This window comes from Boleophthalmus pectinirostris, unplaced genomic scaffold, assembly GCF_026225935.1.
Source record: "Boleophthalmus pectinirostris isolate CB_2022bp ecotype Guang Dong unplaced genomic scaffold, ASM2622593v1 HiC_scaffold_8, whole genome shotgun sequence".
Classification (NCBI taxonomy): domain Eukaryota; kingdom Metazoa; phylum Chordata; class Actinopteri; order Gobiiformes; family Gobiidae; genus Boleophthalmus; species Boleophthalmus pectinirostris.
Genome location: NW_026571515.1, coordinates 16,959,016 through 16,980,550, shown reverse-complemented (window position 1 = coordinate 16,980,550; position 21,535 = coordinate 16,959,016). Strand labels below are relative to the sequence as shown.

At 37.1% G+C, this 21,535-nt stretch overlaps 1 protein-coding gene across 1 annotated transcript in view; it reads left to right on the top strand.

The window, feature by feature from the left end:
* Nucleotides 1–20,278, top strand: part of clcnk (chloride channel K) — a 34,623-nt gene extending 14,345 nt beyond the window's left edge. The window contains exons 10-19 of the mRNA XM_020922531.2: nucleotides 1,229–1,313; nucleotides 4,570–4,725; nucleotides 5,689–5,758; nucleotides 5,830–5,925; nucleotides 7,453–7,669; nucleotides 11,787–11,920; nucleotides 14,075–14,145; nucleotides 14,294–14,374; nucleotides 17,852–17,938; nucleotides 20,081–20,278. Coding sequence (XP_020778190.2) covers nucleotides 1,229–1,313; nucleotides 4,570–4,725; nucleotides 5,689–5,758; nucleotides 5,830–5,925; nucleotides 7,453–7,669; nucleotides 11,787–11,920; nucleotides 14,075–14,145; nucleotides 14,294–14,374; nucleotides 17,852–17,938; nucleotides 20,081–20,119 — 1,036 coding nt within the window. The 3' untranslated portion in view covers nucleotides 20,120–20,278. The remainder of the gene's footprint in view (nucleotides 1–1,228; nucleotides 1,314–4,569; nucleotides 4,726–5,688; nucleotides 5,759–5,829; nucleotides 5,926–7,452; nucleotides 7,670–11,786; nucleotides 11,921–14,074; nucleotides 14,146–14,293; nucleotides 14,375–17,851; nucleotides 17,939–20,080) is intronic.
* Nucleotides 20,279–21,535: the final 1,257 nt, after the last annotated feature.

The following is a 21,535-nucleotide window of genomic DNA, read 5'->3' as shown; positions in this document are numbered from 1 at the left end:
CTTAATATCTAGCTATTAATTCAAGGAACGTCTGTCTGTGTGTTTGTTTGTTTGTCTGTTCCATGCATAACTGTCGAGCATATTCGGAGGGTGTCATCTTAATGGTACATGTGCGTGCAGTGCCAATTTTCATGTTGTTACGACAAAAAAATGCCAAAGACCTGGTTTAATCAAATTGTGTGTTTGTGCATTCGATTCACACAAAATATTTCATTTATTTAACAGGACATTGTTCAGCCACATAGTGAAAGGGCAAAGATGCAGGTACCAGATTCTAGTCCAGGAAGCTGAGCTCTATCTGCTATTCTTAAAAACAATGGGAGAAGAGGTGGGGGGCACATTGCATTATTTACAGTGGAACAACACTCATACATTCCAAAACATACTTCCTGTCAGTTAGAAGAAATAGCACCATAGCATACAGGAACAAGATGTGTAAAGTGTCTCGCTTAGGGACACATCAACAATTGCATAGCTGACTAATGGACCCAGTAGTCACTTTATAAATATTGAGTTTGGATTATGTTTTGCCTAATCCAAACTCTAGTCTACACTCTAAAGAGCACCAACACTGTAGAAGTGGAAGCTCTATGACTGTGTATAACTGCACTAATAATATTTTTGCTTCTATCTTCTCTAGAGCTGGGAATCACAGGGTCACTCACAAACATGGCTCACGATACGATAACATCATGATATGCTATAAATCAATATATTACACATTAAACGCACTACTAGCAAGAATATTTCTTAGTTAAACCACTACTTGTGTAAAGTTCATATGAGATACATCTATTTTAATCATCAAGATTAAAATCCCTCAGTCGTCCAGATAGAATCCATGGCAAAAGGAGAAATTAAATTTGTCAACTGGACAAAAGTTTATTTGGCTGAATACATTTCGCAGCTCATCCAAGCTGCTTCTTCAGTTGGATGAGCTACAAAAGGTATTTGACCAAATACATTTTTGTCCGGTTGACAAATTGAATCTTTCCTTTTGCCATTAAGACAGTGAATTTGTCAAGTGGATTTCATAAACAAGCTTTCCTAGACTAAATAAGCAACAAAATTGTAGTGTGGTTGCAAAAAAATGCTAAAAGATACCAAAAAATACTCTTGGTGATATATATAGATACAGCAGCCCACAATAACAATATTGTATCACAAAATTTAGTATCACTATAATATCAATATTTTTGTACACCCCTTGTATTCACTGTTTACATAGGAAAGTGCTGTACTCTGCTGTGGTGGGCTTCTTCCTGGCCTGTGTGACCTTCCCTCACTCTGTTGGACAGTTCATGGCCTCTAAGGTAACTCTCATCTCCAACCCTATATTTATATTAAACCTCTGAACAACACTGAGAAGCACCAATGAATAATAATCTGACTGACTGAGGGTTTGAAATTGCTCAGTAATAGTATAGCATCCATGGAAATGATTTCCCACTTTTCCACTACACAAAAATCCTATTACTTGAACCGGCACTTTGTATGTAAATGTATGTATTTACTTCTTTCTAAAACAGTACAGACAAGTATACAGTCCAGCGGTATATTACTGATATATCCTATAGTCAAAAGTTTAGACCTTTCATTTAGTGTTTTTTTTTTCTTTATGTTTACTCATTTCTAATTTGATATACATACAGAAGACATCAGATATATGAAGTAAAATGTATGGAATATGTTAAGTGCTATTTAAACATACATTACCAGTCAAGAAATTGGACACACTATCTCATTCAGTGTTTTGTTTCTTTCTCTTACCATTTTCTGAATTTCATATACATACAGAAGACATCAAATAAATGAAGCACAATATCTGGAATTATTTAGTGAAGAAAAAAAGTTTAATAAATCAGCTAAATATTTTTTGACAAAGCAAAAGGATCTTGCTTTAGATTATATTTTTTAATATTATATTTGTGTTGTCTTCTGTATGTATATAAAATGCAGAAAGTAGTAAATAGAAAAATAAAAAGCACTGAATGAGAGGTTGAGTCTAAACTGTTGAGTGGTAGTATAGGCTACATTTGCATATTGTATAATAAGAGTAGAAGTCATTTGCTCTCTGCGGTGTAAACCTTGTGTGATTTCGCTGTTTAAATAGGCGTCGTGTTTGCTGTTAGGTCAGGTAATTAGTGCTGAGGTCCCAGTTCTCAATCTCTCTTTCTCCAATAGCTCACAGATGGTGTTCATATTGGAAACAGCATCAAAAACAGACTGAATTTCTGCTCAATTTTCGTAAAGCAGAGCAGTTGGCAGAGACACGCACTGACAGACGATGATTTAGCTGTTTTACACTCAGCAACTCATTCCCAGACTTTTTTTTTTTTTGATATTTCAAGATGCTCAGTAAGGACTAATATCTCTGTACTGGTATGATTCTCACAGATGTACTGCTCCATTTGAGATGTATGGATGACAAAAAAGCTAAATAAAAACACCAGGATCATATAGAGTGGGTTATACTGACATTTTAAGACCAAAATGACGAGTCTCACTGCAGCAGTTACAGAGAGAGTTGTGACAATTTTTATGGAGCTGGAAACACTGCCATGTTCACTTCCTATTTGGAGCTATGGATGTATCATTTGTTTTGTTTACACTTTATGGTGGAAGGTCATTTCATTCCATCGCTGAGTCTGAATGCAGGGCTTCTTCCCTGTAAGACTCAATTTTCCTTCTCAGTTTGGCATGAAATTGCATTTGCATCTGTCTGCTGTTCTGTCCTCCTATAGCAGCACAGGGTACACACACACAACTAGTCTAGTGACCATTCTATATAGGAGAGACATCCACTCTGAGCACAATAATCCAAATATTATCACCACTTGAATTGTCTCACAGTCTGTAGAATATAGTATGTGCTGAACAAGACTGTGCATCATTGGATTTTTAAGGAGGAAAAGGGAAACATATGGTAAAATTTACTCAAGTAACTTTCTAAAGGCTAGTTTCACACCATACTTTTTATTTGTATTGATTTTTTCAGTATTAGTTTTGGTGACTGACTTGAATATTCACTGCACTCATTAAAATATTACACAAGTGGTATACATAGACAAGTGTTTCCCAAACTTTTTTTCTGGGGACCTATATTTTAAAAGTCACAAACCTTCAAGACGCGGCCAATAGACATTATTCGTAAATACAAAATAAAGGTGGATTTGACCATTATTGAACATTAATGAGGATATCTTATTATTGACTGAGTGATCATGTCTCTCTTATTACTCAAGTTTTAAACAATGAAAACCAGTCATTGAACCAGCAATAAAAGGGATCCATAAGCCGCCTATTTGGACATTAAATGTAATCTATTTCTTTTTCTTTTCAACATTCAATTGAACAAAATATTCAATAAAATAATGACTAAAATATTAGAAATCATACAAACATGTCTTAACATTTCAACATGTGTCAGAATTGTATGTTGCAGACCTACATGTAGATCGTGACAAGGCGACCCCAAAAAAATCTACTGCGACCCGCCTGAGGGCACAACCCAGTCTTTGGGAAACAATGACATAGATACTTACTTTCCCCCATAGATTTCCCATAGACTGTACATATAAATGGACATAGCTAACCCTCTAGCTGCTGTATTCCAAATAGGAAGTGAGCATGGGGGCGCTTCCTGCTCCATCTAACTTTACATTGAAAAATTTTCGCCATTCTCTCCGTAACTGCTGCTGTGAGCCTCGTCATTTTGGTCTTAAAATGTTCATATTAACCCACTCTGTGTGATCCTGGTGTTTTTATTTGCTATTTTGTAAGTAAATAAATTACTATTCCTAATATGGACCTGCCATTGTTCAGAGAGACATGATCACTCAGTCAACAACAAAATATCCTCATTAATGTTCAATAATGGTCAAATCCACCTTTATTTTGTGATTTACAAATAATGTCTATTGGCTTGGGTCTGTGACTTTTAAAATATGGGTCCCCAAAGTTTAGGAAACACTTTTCTGTGGGATATACACGACTGGCATGGTGAGAGTTGTGTATAGGAGAGACATCCACTCTGCTCACGATAATCCAAATATTATCTCTACTTGGACTGTGTCACAGTCTGTAGAATATACTCTGTGCTGTCCTCCATGCTGAACAAGACCTGGCTGTGCACATCACTGGATTTTTATCAGACAGCCATATGGAGGGAAAGGGAAACATATGGTAGTTTTTACTTAGGTAGCTTTTTGAAGGGTATTTTCACACCATATTCTTTACTTGTACCTACCTATATTGGGCCTATATTGTACCTATACTTTCCTCATTAAAAAAACACACAACACACAAACCCTGCACAGTTAAGATGAGTTTTTAGGATTGCAAACTTGTGTGAATGAAACAAAACACAACTCCAGGTATGTTTTTGATGAAGTAACAGCATTATAATATATGGTTTAAAGCTTACATGAATCATTTTTGTGTAATGTAGGACCTATAGGATCAATGAGGCTGGATGTAAAAGGGGAAAACGTAACAAAATGAATAATAAGATGTACATCATCTCAGTTGTATTATTCCATCATTAGCCTGTCTTGCTGTTTTTCTCAGTGCACAATGAAGCAGCTCCTCACCTCTCTCCTTCAAGCTGAGTCATGGCTGTCCCCATCCCAAAATGCAACAGTGCTGGAGTCGGCACCTTGTATGGAGTGGACCTCTTCAATGCTCCCTGTACCTCTGCCTCTGCTCATCTTCCTGCTCCTCAAAGTACATGTCTCATTATGCTACTACATCTAGGACATAACATCAGTACATACTCTGAAATAATTGACATTTTTACAGGTCCTATATGACACAAAATTAATTCTTGTGAGCTTTAAAAAATGTTATAATTTTGTTACCTCATCAAAAACATACATGGAATTGTATTTTGTTTCATTTCCACATCTAGTAAATATGGAGGTGTACACGTTACATGTCTACATCTCCAAAGCTCAAAATGCTCTGTTCCACCTTGTTATGTAGTGGTAGTTTTCAAGTTTACTACGATCTTTTACTTTTATTTCAGTAGAGATTGGCGATTCCAGGGCTGAAATCATCCAAATGATTCTAGTGAAGGTGTATGGAGTTTTAAAATGCAATGGAGCACTTCCTGTATTACCTCATGACATCACAAGGTGGGACAGAGTGTTTTCAGTTTGAGAGAAGAGAGCCTAAATATACAATGTTAATATAATCTGTGTGTTGATCTGTGTGTTAAATATGTGTGAATGAAACAAAACACAAACACGTGTCCCTGTGACCTTACACCTGTCTTCCAATCTCACCTGTCCTCCTGTCTCACCTATATCTTTCTCACCTGTCTTGGTTCTCTTTGTTTTTGACGAGGAAACAGCATTATAACATAGATCAGAAACAATGTTGTGTGGGCCCTTTAATAATAATAGGAGATGAAATGTTTTGCCTGCTCCAAAACCTCCACAGCCTACTAAAGGGCTCATACTTGCTTTCGAAAAAAAAGAAAAATCCATCTCTGCTTTTATTCTCCATTTTGAGCCAATACATGATACAAGATAATGCCGTCTACATACATAATACAAGTGTGTGCATTTGGATAAGCTGTTTCACATGGCGAGGAGCTGATAAGATATGCAAATGAACTGGGCTTTTGTGGTGTTTATATGAGTAGTGTAAACAGTCACTAAACACTGGTTATTTTGCTCTGTGCAGTTGTGGATGCTGCTGCTGGCCTGTACCCTGCCCATACCAGCGGGATACTTCATGCCGGTCTTCATTTATGGTACCAGGTTTGTGAGATTGGATGGTCTTTTAGATGGAGTATAAAGTGAGCTCTGTGTTTTGTTGTTACAGGGGCAGCAGGGGGAAGGCTGCTTGGAGAAAGTCTAGCCTATGTGACATCAGGTTTAAACTGGACTGCAGTGAATCCAGGAGGCTACGCTCTGGCAGGTACCTTATACACTCATAAATAATATGCTTTACAGTCTAAGCTGTCATCATGTGGGGACATGTGGGCGCACGTCTATAAGCGCCACCATGATAGAATATAATTTAAGTGTCAGCGTACAAAGTATTTAATGCTTACACACAATGTCAAAGCTCAAATGGTCGAAGATGACACTGTCTTGTGAAATTATAAGGTTTAAATACAACAGAGATCACCCTTAAGTGCACGTCACTGTAATTATTACTATGTTTGCCGAGACTGTGGTAAATATTTATAGTTTTAAATCAGTCAGTCAAAAGAAAAGAAGAAAATTAGAGGAAGTCTGACTGCATAATTAAACTTTGATGATTAGGATCAAACACAATACTTGTCTACAGCCACAGAACACATAATAGACACGTTTAAAGAGTAAAACGAGTTAAATAAAAAAGATACCAAATCAGCCAATGGTCAGACAATCTGCTGTCCAACCAAGCTAAAATTGTCTTTTTTTTTTTTTTATAAACTAGTGAAATAGCAAAATTCACTTTACTCTTCAGTAATTCTGGAGTCTATTCAAATCCGCTATTCACTTAAACTATAAAAAACTGCTTATTTAATACCTGTGTCCCTAGGGTGCTGCAGCGTTCTCTGGAGCGTGCACTCAGAGTCTGTCTCCCGCCCTCTTGGCCCTGGAGCTGACAGGGCAACTCTCTCACATCAGGCCCATCTTTGTCTCCATTCTGATTGAAAAATCACAGGCTTTAAATACAGTAGAGGTCACCCTTATATGCATGTCACACTATTACTATGCTGGGATTGTACTTGTGGTAAAAATGTATAGTTGTACACCAGTCAAGTCAGTCAAGTGGCAATTTGTGAAGAAATGTTGGGGAAAAGTAGAAAATAACAGGAAGTAGCGCTGAGTTCAAAAAAAGAATCTGTCTGTGTCATCAAAACACAAAATTATGCCCAAAATGCTGGAGCAATTTATGCACAAGGAACATGATTTATTGACAGTTTAAAGACTAACTATTGTGTAAATTTGTTTTGATTTACAGTGTGGTTGCAGGTAACAGTTATATAAATATGTACAGTATGTCATGCCATGTGCTGTATGCTGCATGCCTAACCATGTTGTAAAATGATCAAACAAAAAAAAGTCAAGAATTTTAGTATAATACTACAATAAATACAATTACTACTTTTTTTAGTAGAAACCTATCATAAGCGCTTCACTAGCAGTCTTCAGTAATTGTGTTAAAATGCCTTGACAAGACTTAACCCAAAGAATTAATATTTAAAAGTGCTTTTAATTGTTATTTCTTCATGTAGTCTGCACTGAAATGAAGCAAAGGATCATGGTCTATGTAGTTCCCTCTGCTTTTTAACTATTCATTTAAGCGTAAAGACTTGTAATTCGATGTATTCTGATGGTCGACGATATTACTGTGAGACTTTTGACAATGCAATATTTAATTTATTGTTACATCCCTACTATTCAGTTAAAACTATTAAAAAAACACTTATTTAAAACCTGTGTCCCTTAGGTGCTGCAGCGTTCTCTGGAGCGTGCACTCAAAGTCTGTCTCCTGCCCTCTTGGCCCTGGAGCTGACAGGACAGCTCTCTCACATCGGACCCATCTTTGTCTCCACGCTCATCGCCAACATGGTGACTCGGGCGGGGAGGCGGCCATCTTTTTACGATAATCTGACCATTAGCAAGAGACTGCCTCACCTCCCCTCGCTAAAGAAGGTCTGTCCCAGGTACTGCTATGCCCCTGAAATACATTTTTGATATAATCTATGGTACTTAAATCACATACTCTACCAGTTTTTGTTTTTTTTAATACTTTTACTAATGTCTACAGTTCATATACATACAGAAGACATCAAATATATGAAGTGAGATGTATTGAATTATGTAGCAATGATAAAAAGTTAAATACCTACTATAAAAAAATATTATTGTAACCAAAACTCAAATTAAAAACTTTCTTTTATAATTCCATACATTTTATTACATGTATTTGATGTCTTCTCTATCAAATGTCAAAAGTAGCAAACATACATATATATTTAAAAGAAAATTAATGAGTGGGTGAGTCCAAACTTTCAACTAGTAGTGTCTAAAAACATAACTAAAAGAGCCCTCAGAACCACTAAAGAGGTCTGAGTACCTAACAAGACCCCATGACAGCTGCAGAAGAATTAGCATTAGTTAGTGGAAAATGAGAATGGTTTTCATCAGAAAGCCTGTGCTCATTTGTTAGTCCCACAATAATCTGTGCATAATCCATGCAGTAAGGAGAATAAATGAGAATAGATTTGACTTCTTTTGAGCATGTTACTGTTCTTTGCTGAAGAGGCATTTCAGTTTTCTACATTTACATAGGTGTTACTTGAATGGTGAGTTAAATTTTATTAATAAATTACTAAGTACTGACCCGAAGGATGGAAGATCAGTTCCGATCACAGTGTGTCCTTAGGAAAGACACTTCGCCCTAGCCTGTTTCATCAGTTAGTTTCACTTCTGTCTGACCTCGCAGCATTAGGATTCGTTCGCTCGATGGTAGGCGGGTTCTTTTTTTATTTAACCAGTCGCTGCTATTTGGTCGTGATGTCTGTAATGCGATGGAATGCTTCGGTGGTGTCCAAGTAATTGCAGGCACAACAGCAAACAAAGCAGAGAGTGAACATGTCTGTCAACGATCATTGTTGTTTCTGCGAAATGAACTTGCAAATTAAAGGTGCAAAAAAAAATGCAAAGTTTGTATTTGACAAAGGAAGTCCAAAGGAAGATAGCATCTGCAGTCTGCTATTGCAACTCAGGTTGGTTCAGTTCTTCACTGATTGCCGGTGCACGGTCTACAACTTCCAGGGTTCTTGCAAACTGTCTAGTGTATTCCGATTCCTGACCTAGTTACTGGAGAGAAATGAAATTGAGCAGAGGCACTAGGTGACGCCAGCCTGGCTAACTTCATCCACCTTATGTAGTATGAAAGTAATGTGTGCGTCAGTGAAGTGTAAGTTATTAATAATCTTTAATCTATTTTTATCTTGTTAAAAATGTAATACTTCCCCATTGTTTAAAGAATAGTAACCTATCTTCTACAAAAGAAAAGCAGAATGTCTGAATGTAATAACTATCTAGTATTTGACCACAACCTTTTATAGTAACATAAAAGCTTAATGCATCAATCGTCCTACCACTTTCTTCTTGCTCCATTCACACTCCTGCTGCTCTACTCTGTCTATCTGTGCTGTACATGTGTGTGAATGCCTTATGTCCATGTGGCTGTGCATAGGCCTGTCATCATAGTTACTACATCTTATCATTCAATATATGAAAGATGGAACAATATTTTGGGGGGTCAGTATTTATCGTGGGTACTTTTTCCATGCACTACTGGGAAATTTTTGGTAATTTTGTGACTACACAATAATATTTAAGCGATAAAAGTTTGAATTATAACTTCTATGACTCATAACAGATGCAAACTAAGTAAGTACTAATAAGTGCTTCATTCTACTGTTTATTTATATATATATATATATATATATATATATATATATATATATATATATATATATATATATATATATATATATTTTTAAACAATATTGTGCATTTAAAATGTTTTTTGTAGTTTAAATCTGCTCGTGGATTGTTGTGTCAATGGCTTAAACTTTTTGGTTGGGGGTCCGTCACCTGCTTGTTTCTGTAGATATATTATCGCTCTGTCTGGAATGTTCCATAGTATGACTTTAAACAGTTCTGCCTTACATTACAGGTGGTTTTTTATTGCTCACAAAAGATAGAAGAAGCTTTCTGATTGTGAGCGGGTTGCCTCGTTTGTCATCTATAATTTTTGAAGCAATATTTCGTACTTCAAAATGTGTTATTGTGACAGGCCTAGGCTAACCTGATTCATCAGCTGGTTTCACTTCGTGGAAACCGTCTGGCCGCACAGCATTAGGATTTGTTTGCTCGACGGTAGGCGGGTACTGTATTCAACCAATCGCTGTTATTTGGTCGTGATGTATGTAATGCGCCGCTAACAGGGGCTAACTGGTATATTAAGCTTTTCCCAAATCCCATAGGAAGAAGGGCAATAACGTCTTCCCCCTTGATAAAATTCCCCAGACATTCTCATTGTTCCGGCTTTAAATCCTTGATCTCAGGAATTGTTGTCAACACAGAATGTATGGGTTTGTCTACATCCATCTCGACCGCTTTGTTTACTGGTTGTGCTGCACCACAAAAAGGGAACCAATCACGGCTTCACAGCTCTTCGCTGATTGGCCGGTGTGCGGTCTACAACTTCCAGGGTTTTTGCAAACTGTCTAGTGTATTCTGATTTCTGACCTAGTTGCTGGAGAGAAATTGAGCGGAGGTACTAGGTGGGCACGTTGGATAAAAGTGTTATGTTCATAATTCTGGCAATGAAACAGTTTAGCAGCTATTATCAGTGGAGATAAGTCAGCATGATAAGATTGTACGCTAGACAGAGAAGGAATCCCTAGGGGGCGCCGATGAGTCCATAAGGGAGCATTACTATCACTCAAGCTCTTCATAAGTACCAGTTTTATCTATGGACTCTAGTGTATTAAAACCACACACACGTAGTTCAAAATCGTGGACGTTTGTTTTTATGAAAATGTCCCACAGCAGCAGTCTTCAGAAAAAGCACCGGCAGGTCTTTTGTGGAAATTGCCCCGTCTCGACTTGGAGCGAGAGAAATTACAGAGGAATAAATAAAGGGTAAACATAGAGCACTTGATAGTCGTAAACAACTTTCGCAATTCTGAATCTATATCCTCTCCCTGAAAGTCAGAGAAGATCAGAGGGAAGTCAAACTGTGAGCCTATTTTATTATTCAATGAAACACATTTAGTGCAATTGAATAATCCTCAAACTGGTCTGGCTAATACTTTGTTGTGGAATAGATTGGTAGAGTAAATAGGCTTTATCTTGTGTGGATTGATCAAAAAATTTCTTATGTTACAATAAATATTTCATCATCTTTGGTCACAGAAACACACATCTGCTTCACTCTTTCAGCTCTCTCAAAAGCCGAACAAGTATTTCACCTGTATCTCACCTTTCTTTCACCTGTCTCACTCTCACCTGTCTCACAAACCTGTATTTAACTTTCCTTCACTCCACACTCTCACATATCTCTCAACTCTAACCTCATAACCTCACACTTACTACTGTCAGAACTTTTGACAAAGGTTTTGGTCTAATCAATTTCAGAAGGCATGATTGACAGGTGGATTAACCAATCAGAGAAGCATAAAAGACAAACATGCTGCTTACATGTAAAAAAGGACAAAAAGCTAAATAAGGAGCTGAGAAATAGCACAGATTTTTACAGAATCAAACAATAGTCGAAGTTATATGTTTAGTTATGAATTATACGAGAATTTTGGAGAGGAGATTTTAAGGCACGTCCTTACACCTGTCTCACAATCTCACCTGTCTCATATTTTCACTTGTCTCACATTCTCACCTGTCGCACACTGTCACCTGTCTCATAATCCCACATGTCTCACATTCTCACCTGTCTCACATTCTCATCTGTCCCCCCGATTTTACACCTGTGTCACAGTCTCACCTGTCTCATAGTCTCACATGTCTCACAATCTCGCCTGTCCCCTTGACCATACACCTGTCTTCCAGTTTCACCTGTCCCCCTGACCTTACACCTGTCTCACAATGTCACCTGTCCCCCTGATTTTACACCTGTCTCAGAATCTCACATGTCCTCCAGTCTCATCTGTATCTTTCCCACACCTGTTTTCACCTGCCTCGGTTCTCTTTGTTTTTCCCCCTGACGTGCACCTGTCTCACGCCCCCTGCCTTGTGTCCATGTGTTAGCCTGGCGCACCTGCCTCTTGGACAGCTGCTGAGGGCCCCGTCAGTGCTGGTCCAGAAGGCATCCGGACAGGCGGAGGTCCAGACTGCTGTCAGCACCAGCGCTCAGCCTCATGTCCCTGTGGTGGAGTCTGACGGTGAGGGGCTTTTGTTTGATTACACACAGCACTCGAGGAGAGACTGGACCAGGCTGACAGACAATTCAGACAAGCTTTCACAAATTGATGCATACTTTTTTTTTTTTTTACTTGAAAATCACTGTCTACTTTAACCAAATGATATACTTTTGACGCCTTGGAAAGTTAAAGGTCCCATATTACACAAAATTGACTCTTGTGAGCTTTAACACATGTTATCATGCTGTTACCTCATCAAAAAAGTTGTGTTTTGTTTCATTCACACATGTTTGATTAATCTTGGTTTGGTTTGTCTACTTCTTCAAAAATGTTGTGTTCCACCTTGTGATATCATGAAGAGGTCAAATATATCACCATGTTTAACCAAATAACATTTTTTTTTCATATATATTGAGGGGTTTAACTCTTGGTTTAACTCTTTAACACTTGACTTCGAATTTCAGATGAACTGTCTGAGATGAATTCATATGTATAGTGAGTGTACAGTGAGTGTGTTGTTGTATGTATAGTGAGTGTGCTGATTTTATGTACTTTTGTGTGATTGTTGCTGTAGTTTTCCCTGTCCTGTAGATGATTTCACATCAACCTGCTGAGGGACTGAAGATTGAAATTAGCCACATTGGCTATAATCTTTACATATTTATATTTTAAATGTTCATTAATATATACTGTCCCTTTACAAATAAATAAATAAGAAATAAATAAGGTAGTTTTCAAGTTAACAACTACATTTTACCTTTAGTTGAGTAGAGATGGGCAATTCCAGGACTGAAATCATCCAGAAGATTTTACTAAAAGTGTGTGGAGTTTAAAAACACAGTAGAGCACTTCTTGTTTTGCCACATGACACAACAAAGTGGAACAGAGTGTTTTCTGTTTAAGAACTTCGCCTAAATAAGCAGGGTTTGTTTGTTAAAAATGTGTGAATGAAACAAAACACAACTCCAGGCATGTTTATGATGAAGAAACATTACAGCATAACATAGATTGAAAAACAATGTAATTTATGCCATTTAAAATGAAAAGGAAAAGAAAACTTACAAGTAGCACGGTGCAGCTCAGTGTTCAAAATACCAACAATCAGTGGAGGAATTGTTATCCCAGGTATTATAGAGGGCAACTGAAAGATTATTGTCCCATTCTTCTAGTCCACCTCTTCTGAAAAGCTCAAACAGCCCCACAGACAGTCTCCTCTATCGAACATGTTTCTTAATAGCTGAGCCGATGGTCCTCACAGAGACATCCAGTCTGCACACACTATTACACTGCATCAGAGGGAAAATAATGACAGAAATTAGGAAAATTGTTCTCCATTTTGAAAAACCTCAGCAATCGCGCACAGAGAGAAAGGAGCAGACGAGGAGTGGGTGAGGCAGCAGAGATAAAGGTGCATTCTGTAACTTCTTTATGGAGGTGTTATTGCTTTGTCTGGAATGTTTCACAGTATGACATTAAACCTTTCTATCTTCACCAAACCAGACCAAGGCTATGTTTATATGATGATGTCTGAACAGAAGACGCAAAAGTGGCATTGCATTTTCAAATTTTTATTTCGTGTTTAGATTAGCGTTTTTGGGGGGGAAATCTGCGTGCATATGGTGACGCAAAAGTGTGTGGAATTCGATTGAGTATGCATGTCAGGTGGCTAGGTGGTGATGCTCGGTGGTGAGGTATGTGACATAATGCCTATGCGACGTGAGCAGATCTGACCATAGTTTTGCGTCTTGGACAGTGTAGATGGAAACGCTATGGCGTATTCAACTTAATTTTCCACCCTGGAGGGTGGTTTCAGATTTTTGCCTTTTTAAGCCCCAAAAAAGCCACCACTGTCGAACGAAAAGCACTTCTGATAAAATATTTTATAGTTTTTACCCGAAAGAGTTCTTGTGTAAACAGACCCCAAGTTGCAGGTCAGATCTGTGGAGAGGCAACCCTGCTCACAGTCAGAACGCCTGTTTTTTGTTTAGGTATTTTTAGCAGTAAAACCACCTGTAATTGAATAAATGTAAGGTAGAGCTGTTTAATGCCATACTGTGGAACATTCCAGGGAGAGCAATGGCATGTCCTTAGAAACAAGCAGGTGGTGGACCAAAAGGTTACACAGTACACCTTTAGTTGCACATTGGAAACTCACCTGTCTTTGTTGTGTTGTAGAGACTCTGTATTTAGTTGGATACGTGACCCGCACCGAGCTGCTGGAGTTTATCAACCAAGACCAGGTAAAGGTCACTGAACGTATAAATAAAAAACAGAGGAGACGAGTGATAAATGATTAACACTTGTAATAAATATAGCTTCAACATAGAGGCAGCTGTCATGTCAAGTGTCATGCCGTGAAATACGATGACACTTGAATGTGTTTCACCTTCTCAGAATCTGGGGAGATGTGTGGAAGAGGTCTGCTGCGTTCACTGTCCCTCCGTCCTCTTGTCATCTCACAGCACTCTTCAGCAGGTAGGACTGAAGTACTAGTTTACGTATCTGTAACTTTTTGATTGGGGGTCCTTCACCTGCTTGTTTCTATGGATATGTCATTGTTCTGCTTGGAATTTTCCACAGTATGGCATTAAATGGCTCTACCTTATATTTATTCAATTACTAGTGGTTTTATAGCTCAAAAATACCCAGAAAAACAGGCATTCTGACCTGTGACTTGGTCTTGCTTGGTCTCCATGAAGATAGAAAGGTTTAATCCTATACTGTGAAACATTCCAGACAAAGCAATAACATCAGAATTTTAAATTTGATACTTTTTACTTTTACTTCACTACATTTGAGAGCAGATATCTGTACTTTTTTACTCTACTACATTTTTGAACAGAACTGAAAAGTAAAATTATGTTTTATTTTTGTGTGAGACTTCTTAAAAAGACTGAGGTTTATTTTTAACTTAACTTTAATCTTTTTTTGAGCAAACAAAAACAGCTAGGAAAAAAAAAACGGATTGATCAATTTTTTTCTATTGAACTAAATTCAGCACAAATCCGTATCAAAATCACTGCATTTGAAGATTATTTTTAATTTTTTAAACTTTACTTTTTACTCTTTAAGTACATTTTTAAACAAGTAATTAATGCTTTCATGTGATACTTTTACTTGAGTCTTTTGTTGTACTCCAGTATTTGTACTTGAGTAACAAAATTGAGTATTTCTTCCACCACTGCTTTTTACATAATTTATGTAAGTGCGCTAGAGTTTGGTAACACTCATATTTGAGTTGTTTTGGCTTACATAACACTTATACTTTACCTTGACCTTTTGACCTTGACACTGTACCTGATTTTTACCGTCTTAAGAACGTGTTGCAGTAGTTCAAAGTTATTCCTCGTTTACCTTATTATGCATTCAAAAAATTTTAATAAGTCACAGCTTTTCACAACTTTCAGACAGAGCAAAGTTTTGCCTTCATTCTAAATCTAACAACAACTGACATACTAATTGTGCACTTCCTGATACTCGGACAACAAAACCCTTTATAAATGGATGCAAACAGTACACAATGCACTTATTCTGACCTCAAGAACTGCTTATACAATTTATCTGTACTGGGTAAGTTGAAATCTGCTCTAATAAATAGGAAAAAATCAGGTTCAGGCCCTTTAATTAAAGTACTTTAGTAGAAGATGCAGAGTAAAACAGGATCATGTCAGCTAAAAATTTGTACTAAAGGGTCTAATTAGTGCATTAGCATAGTGTAATGTAACGTGTAATGTGTTTATAATTGTGGGACGCTGAAAGACAGTATGCAAATTGTGTTTTGTAAGGTTAATTGAAGTCATTTTTTGAGCCTGAATTCAGCAGTGATTGAGTTCTTTGTAACCTTGTGTGTGGTTCCTGTTGATGATGAGACATGCTGCTGCTCTCAAAGTCTGTCTCAGAGTTTCAGCAGTAAACACTTTGTCAAAGCCTCTTCAAGTCTTACATCAGCATTACCTTAAAGTTGCACTGTGTAATTCTTCTGGTAGTGGCTCCATCACCTGTTTCTCTCCATGGAAATGTTGCCTGGAATGTTACATAGTATGGCATTACACTTATTTATCTCTATGGAGACAGAAGGTGATACCATAGGGCCAAGTTATAGGTTAGATCTTTGGAGAGGTGAGCTCACTCACAGTAAGTAATGAATATAAATGAGTAAGAATGTTACATTTTTAAGTTAATAAAAACCCATGTTACTGAGTAAATAGAAGATGGATACATTTAATGCCATATACCGGGACGTTCCAGACAAAGCAACATCTCCACAAGAAAGGTTACACAGTGCCTGTACATCTTTGTTTTATTCATGTAACTATATCAGGGTGTCAGTGTCAAACTCAAATTCACAGAGGGCCAAAATTAAAAACTGGGACTAAGTCGTGGGCCAAACTAAATATTTATTGAAAATTTTCCACAACATCTGCCTGTTTTCTCTTCTTTCGATAGGTAATGTTAAACCCTTTCTTATTAAAATAAATGTTTAATAATAGTTTTGCTTAAACATTGATTTCAGAAAAAGCATATTATAAAATAATAACAAAGTTTTAAATAAATAATGTCTCTATAGCCTATCTGTAGCTGGCGGGCAGCTCTAATACATATTTGATATGATCTCGTGGGCCAAATATAATTATATCGTGGGACAGATTGGCTCCCGGGCCTGAGTTTGACACGTCTGAACTATATAAACCATGATCTGATAAAATGCGGTGATATGTGCAAGAGCTCATGTTACCCTATAATGCTGTTTCCTCATCAAAAATTTACCCAGAGTTTTGTTTTTTTCATTCACACATGTTTAACTTACAAATCCTGCAGATTTAAGCTAAATTCTTCTCTCAAACTCTGTTCCACCTTGTGATGTCATGTGGTAATACAAGAAGTGCTCCACTGTGTTTTTTAACTCCTCGCACCTTCACTAAAATCATTTGGATAATTTCAGCACTGGAATTAACAATCTCTATTGAACTAAAGGTAAAAGGTCCAATGAGGTTAATTTGGTCTTCTGATAATTTATGTTATTAGGTTCTTTTTTTCAGACCCAGAGTTTGTTTTCATACCTGACAGTTTTGACTGCTCACTAACGGTCTTCCTAAGGGGGGAAAACAGGGAGAGCATTCAATAAATGAAAAAAGGAACATAGGACAGAATGCGAGAAGGAAACAGTGAAGGCAAAACACGAGCAACAAAACAGAACAGGAACAACTCAAATCAGCCATTTCTGACCACTGTAAAAGAGAAAACCACATTAAGGACTGGGATGGAGCAAACATCGTTGGGACAGAGGAAAACAAACATCGTCGCTGGATTAAAGAAGGAATCGAAATACTGAAATGTGCCCACCGGACTATAAACCGGAACGAGGGGGCGTTTTTACTCTCACACACCTGGGATCCTGTCCTGAGGAAGTTGGACTGCAGATGGCGCTGTCGTCCTCCCTCCGCTAGCAGAAAAACAGTGCCAAAACCGGTTTAAATCAACTGACCAGACATGTCACAGCGACATTACATGACTCTGTGGAAGAGCGCGTGAGGAGTCGAAACTGTCAGGTATGAAAACAAACTCTTGGTCTGAAAAAATAACCTAATAACATAAAGGTAAAAGGAGCTTTTAACTTGAAAACTACCACTTCATGACATCACAAGGTGGAACAGATCAGTTTGAACTTTGGAGATATAGACAGACAAATAATACTCAATACTCAAACATGTGCGAATGAAACAAAACACAACTCCAGCAAGTTGGGATTTTGTGGACATAATCTTATTCCAACATGACTTAAAGCTCAAAAGTGTCAATTTTGCGCAACATAGGACCTTTACACACGCAGTAAATCTTCTGTTACCCTCTCAGACAATGCATTGACACGAGGGGGTTTCTACACATTTCTCCTCGGTTGCCTATGGAGATGTGGAGGATTAGACTGAAAATCCACTGTTTGTTTTGCTGCAGGCGTACAGAATCTTGAGTGTGAGCAGAGAACAGACCATGTTTGTGACTGACGCAGGAAAACTGAGAGGAGCTATAACATGGCCCGAGGTAAGGCTTATATATAATGTGAAAAATAATACTCAATATAATGATTAACAAGATATAAGTTTAGTATTACTTTTTTTTTTTGTTTTTCTTTATACTGTTTAATGTGCATATGACAGGTTTTGATGATTCTCTAATTTCTACTTGATTTGGTGCTATAATACCTGTTATAAATATATAAATTATACTTTTCCACCAATCGAGAAGCAATTTGAAACTTGAAAAATATATTGAAAACTACAAAAATTTAGGCACAATTTATACTTACAAAACACATTTTCTGATACTTTAAACCTGATTTTAACTAAATAAATGTGTGTTCTTATCATTTTATTTGTCAAATAATAATCTCTGTGTAGATTATAGGAGGCCCAGGCCCAGTGTAGACTATGGTTTCACTATGGTACAATACAAATAGCATTTATGGAGAGAACACTACTAGAATATGGAGTCAAAACTAGAGTATGAACATTCAGTACAACAGGAATTTATTATAAAAAGATGATGAGAAAAAGGTGATTACCATTTTTATAAACAAACAGGTTCATAAAAATGGGAACTAGTTTTGGAATGACTTTGCAAGCAATTAAAATGATCCGTATTCATTATTTAGGTACTTTTTGAGTGACGTTAGTGAGGTTCAAACAAAATACCTGCAAAGAATGTTTCTTTTATCATCAGCCGCATACTAATTCAAAACCTGGATGATTAAAATCAACAGAATGAATTGGCTACTGACCAGTGCACATGTTTTGTTGGTTTTAGCCAGTTGTTTACAGTGATGGGAAAAACACTTTGAAAATATATTTACTGAATACCTGCATTAAAATGTATTTTGTAATGAATTCTGACACATGGGCCAATCAGAGTGCTGTATTCTGAACACTTAGAATACTTAGGGTTACATTTAAATTACACTAAAGACACAACGTAGGATTAAAAACAGTTTTATGTTTGTTTGACTGGTATACATTTATTTATTGCTAATTAGAGAAATAATGTATTCCTTTGATTTTAGAAAAAATAAATTGTATTCTGAATACCATCAAATGAAAGAGTAAAACTGTACTGAAACCGTTACATAAAATTAGTATTCGGAATACGTATTCTATTTTTCACGTACTTCTTAAAGGTGCATTGTGCAACTTTTCTGGTGGTGGGTCCGTCGCCGGCTTGTCTCCATGGAGATGTTATTGCTTTGTCTGTTATGTTCTATGACAGTTGTCTCCAATCTTTTTCCTTTGGTGAGCTACTTATTTTAACAGTTGCAAGAAACTGAATATAAATAAGAGCCTTAGACATTATATGGCGAACAGTTAGATGCCTATAAAATATAAACCATTATCCATTTATTAGTGCATAAAGCTGGGCATCAAAATTATAGATATGATAAAATGATATGATTTACAATAGTAATTAATGAAATTCTACTAATTCAACCCAATACGTGTAATTCAGACATCCCTTGGCGAGCTACTCTGAAGGGGGTTGAGAGCTACTGGTAGCTCCCGAGCTACCGGTGGGAGACTCCTGTTCTATGGTATGACATTAAACACATCTATATTCCTATTTCTCAAAAGTACAATTCTCTCTGTGAATAGGGGCAACCCTCCACAGATCTGACCTACAGTGTATCTTATTGTTGTCTCCGTCTTTATAGATACTGTGGTACATTAGAAAAGAATGTTAGAATGAATGAATGCCACTATACACAATTTACACTATACCCATGCATAATGAGATTGAAAGCAACTCATTCTTTAGAACAGACATGTACATGGGATATTTGTAATGTAGTATAAAAGAGTATAAATGAAAGAATAGAATAAATAAGTAAGTATATAAGTACCATTGCAAAAAATAGAATGGGATGTGGCCGTGAGGTATTCAATACTGATTATATACACAGAGGCCCTATATACATAAGTTTATATACAGAATGATATTATTATACAGTTAGTTGTAACATTCTAGACAAAGCAATAACATCTCCATGAAGACAAGCAAGTGACGGACCCTCCACCAGAAAAGTTGATTACTGTGACGAGTGTTTATTGCTTGTACTACCTTCAGTCATGAAGAATATGTTTGCAGATATAGCCGGTACTTTTGAACTCATTGTTAACATCTTGCTTCTGTTTGCAGCTGAAGAGGATGCTGGAGGACTTGGCCACAGACATCTGAAGGCAGGAAATGAAGATGGTCCTCTGATCAAACGTGGGCTGTTCTGAGTCTAATTATCGTGTAGTGTAGTACCAGCAGCACATCCCTGTGAACAAAACAAACAAACCCCTCGTACCCCTTCATCATGACCTATTGTCTTCTGTTGCTGTTGTAATTATCAGGGCCTTGTTTCGGAGCAGATAAGCACTATATATATATATATATATCGCCCCATGGCTGCAGTTACATTAAGAGTGTACTCAGATAGAAGGTAAACAAACTTGCGTGACCAATTAGCCCAGTGGACCCTTTCTCTGTAATTACGCTCCTCCATATGGGACTCATGTAAAGAGATTAAAGGGCCCATATTACACTATTTTCAGATCTACTTTATGTTATAATGTTGTTTCCTCATCACAAACATATCTGGAGCTGTGTTTTGTTTCATTCACGCATGTTTAACACACAAATCCTGCATATTTAGGCTGAGTTTTTCTCTCAAACAGAAAACGTTCCACTTTGTGATGTCATGTGTTAATACAGGAAGTGCTCCACCATGTTTCAAACTCCATACACCTTCGCTAGAATCATTTGGATAATTTCAGCCCATCTCTACTCAACATAATGTAAAAGAAGAGCATTTTGAGGTTTGGATATGTGGACAGACTAATAATGCAAAATTACTCCAACATGCTTGAATGAAAGAAAACACAACTCCATGTATCTTAAATGAAGAAAAGAGGTAGAGTGCTTCACTGGGTCATGAAAGACCCAGTAGCAGTACAGGTGGGGGGAGGGTTAAAACTAGTCTTTAAACAGAAAGTTGCCCTTACTGGAAAATGTAAAAGTGGGTAAGGCACAAACCCAAGGCACTTTGACTGAACATATCAAAAGTCCTTTATTGGATGAAGGGACACCAACACGTTTCGACCAGCAAGATGGTCTTCGACAGGGCAAAGTCAACTCAAAAACAACTCCAGATATGTTTTTATAGGTAACAGCATTATAACATGTCTTAAAGCTCACAAGAGTAAATTTTGCGTAATATAGGAGCTTTAACATATTTATAATGTTTAATATTCTGTGAGGATGTGTTTAAAATGAAGAGCAGTGAGCTATAGACATATGTGTCAAGAATACAGAATTAATATGGAGATTATGTCCACTCTGGTGCCCCCAAGTGGTGGTGTTACACATACAAATATAGTCACGACTTGAGCACCAGGTTGACAGTGTGTGTAATCTACCGAATACTGGGTGTAATCCTGTCACGATAATTACTATGTCTACTTATTGTTAAATATACAGTATGAAAGCTGGAACTATATATTTTGGTCCCTATTTATTGTGGATACTTTGACGAGTGGTGAAATAGTGGTGCCATTTTGGCCATTTTAGGGTAGAGGGTAGAATAAATAAATTCTATGACTAATTATG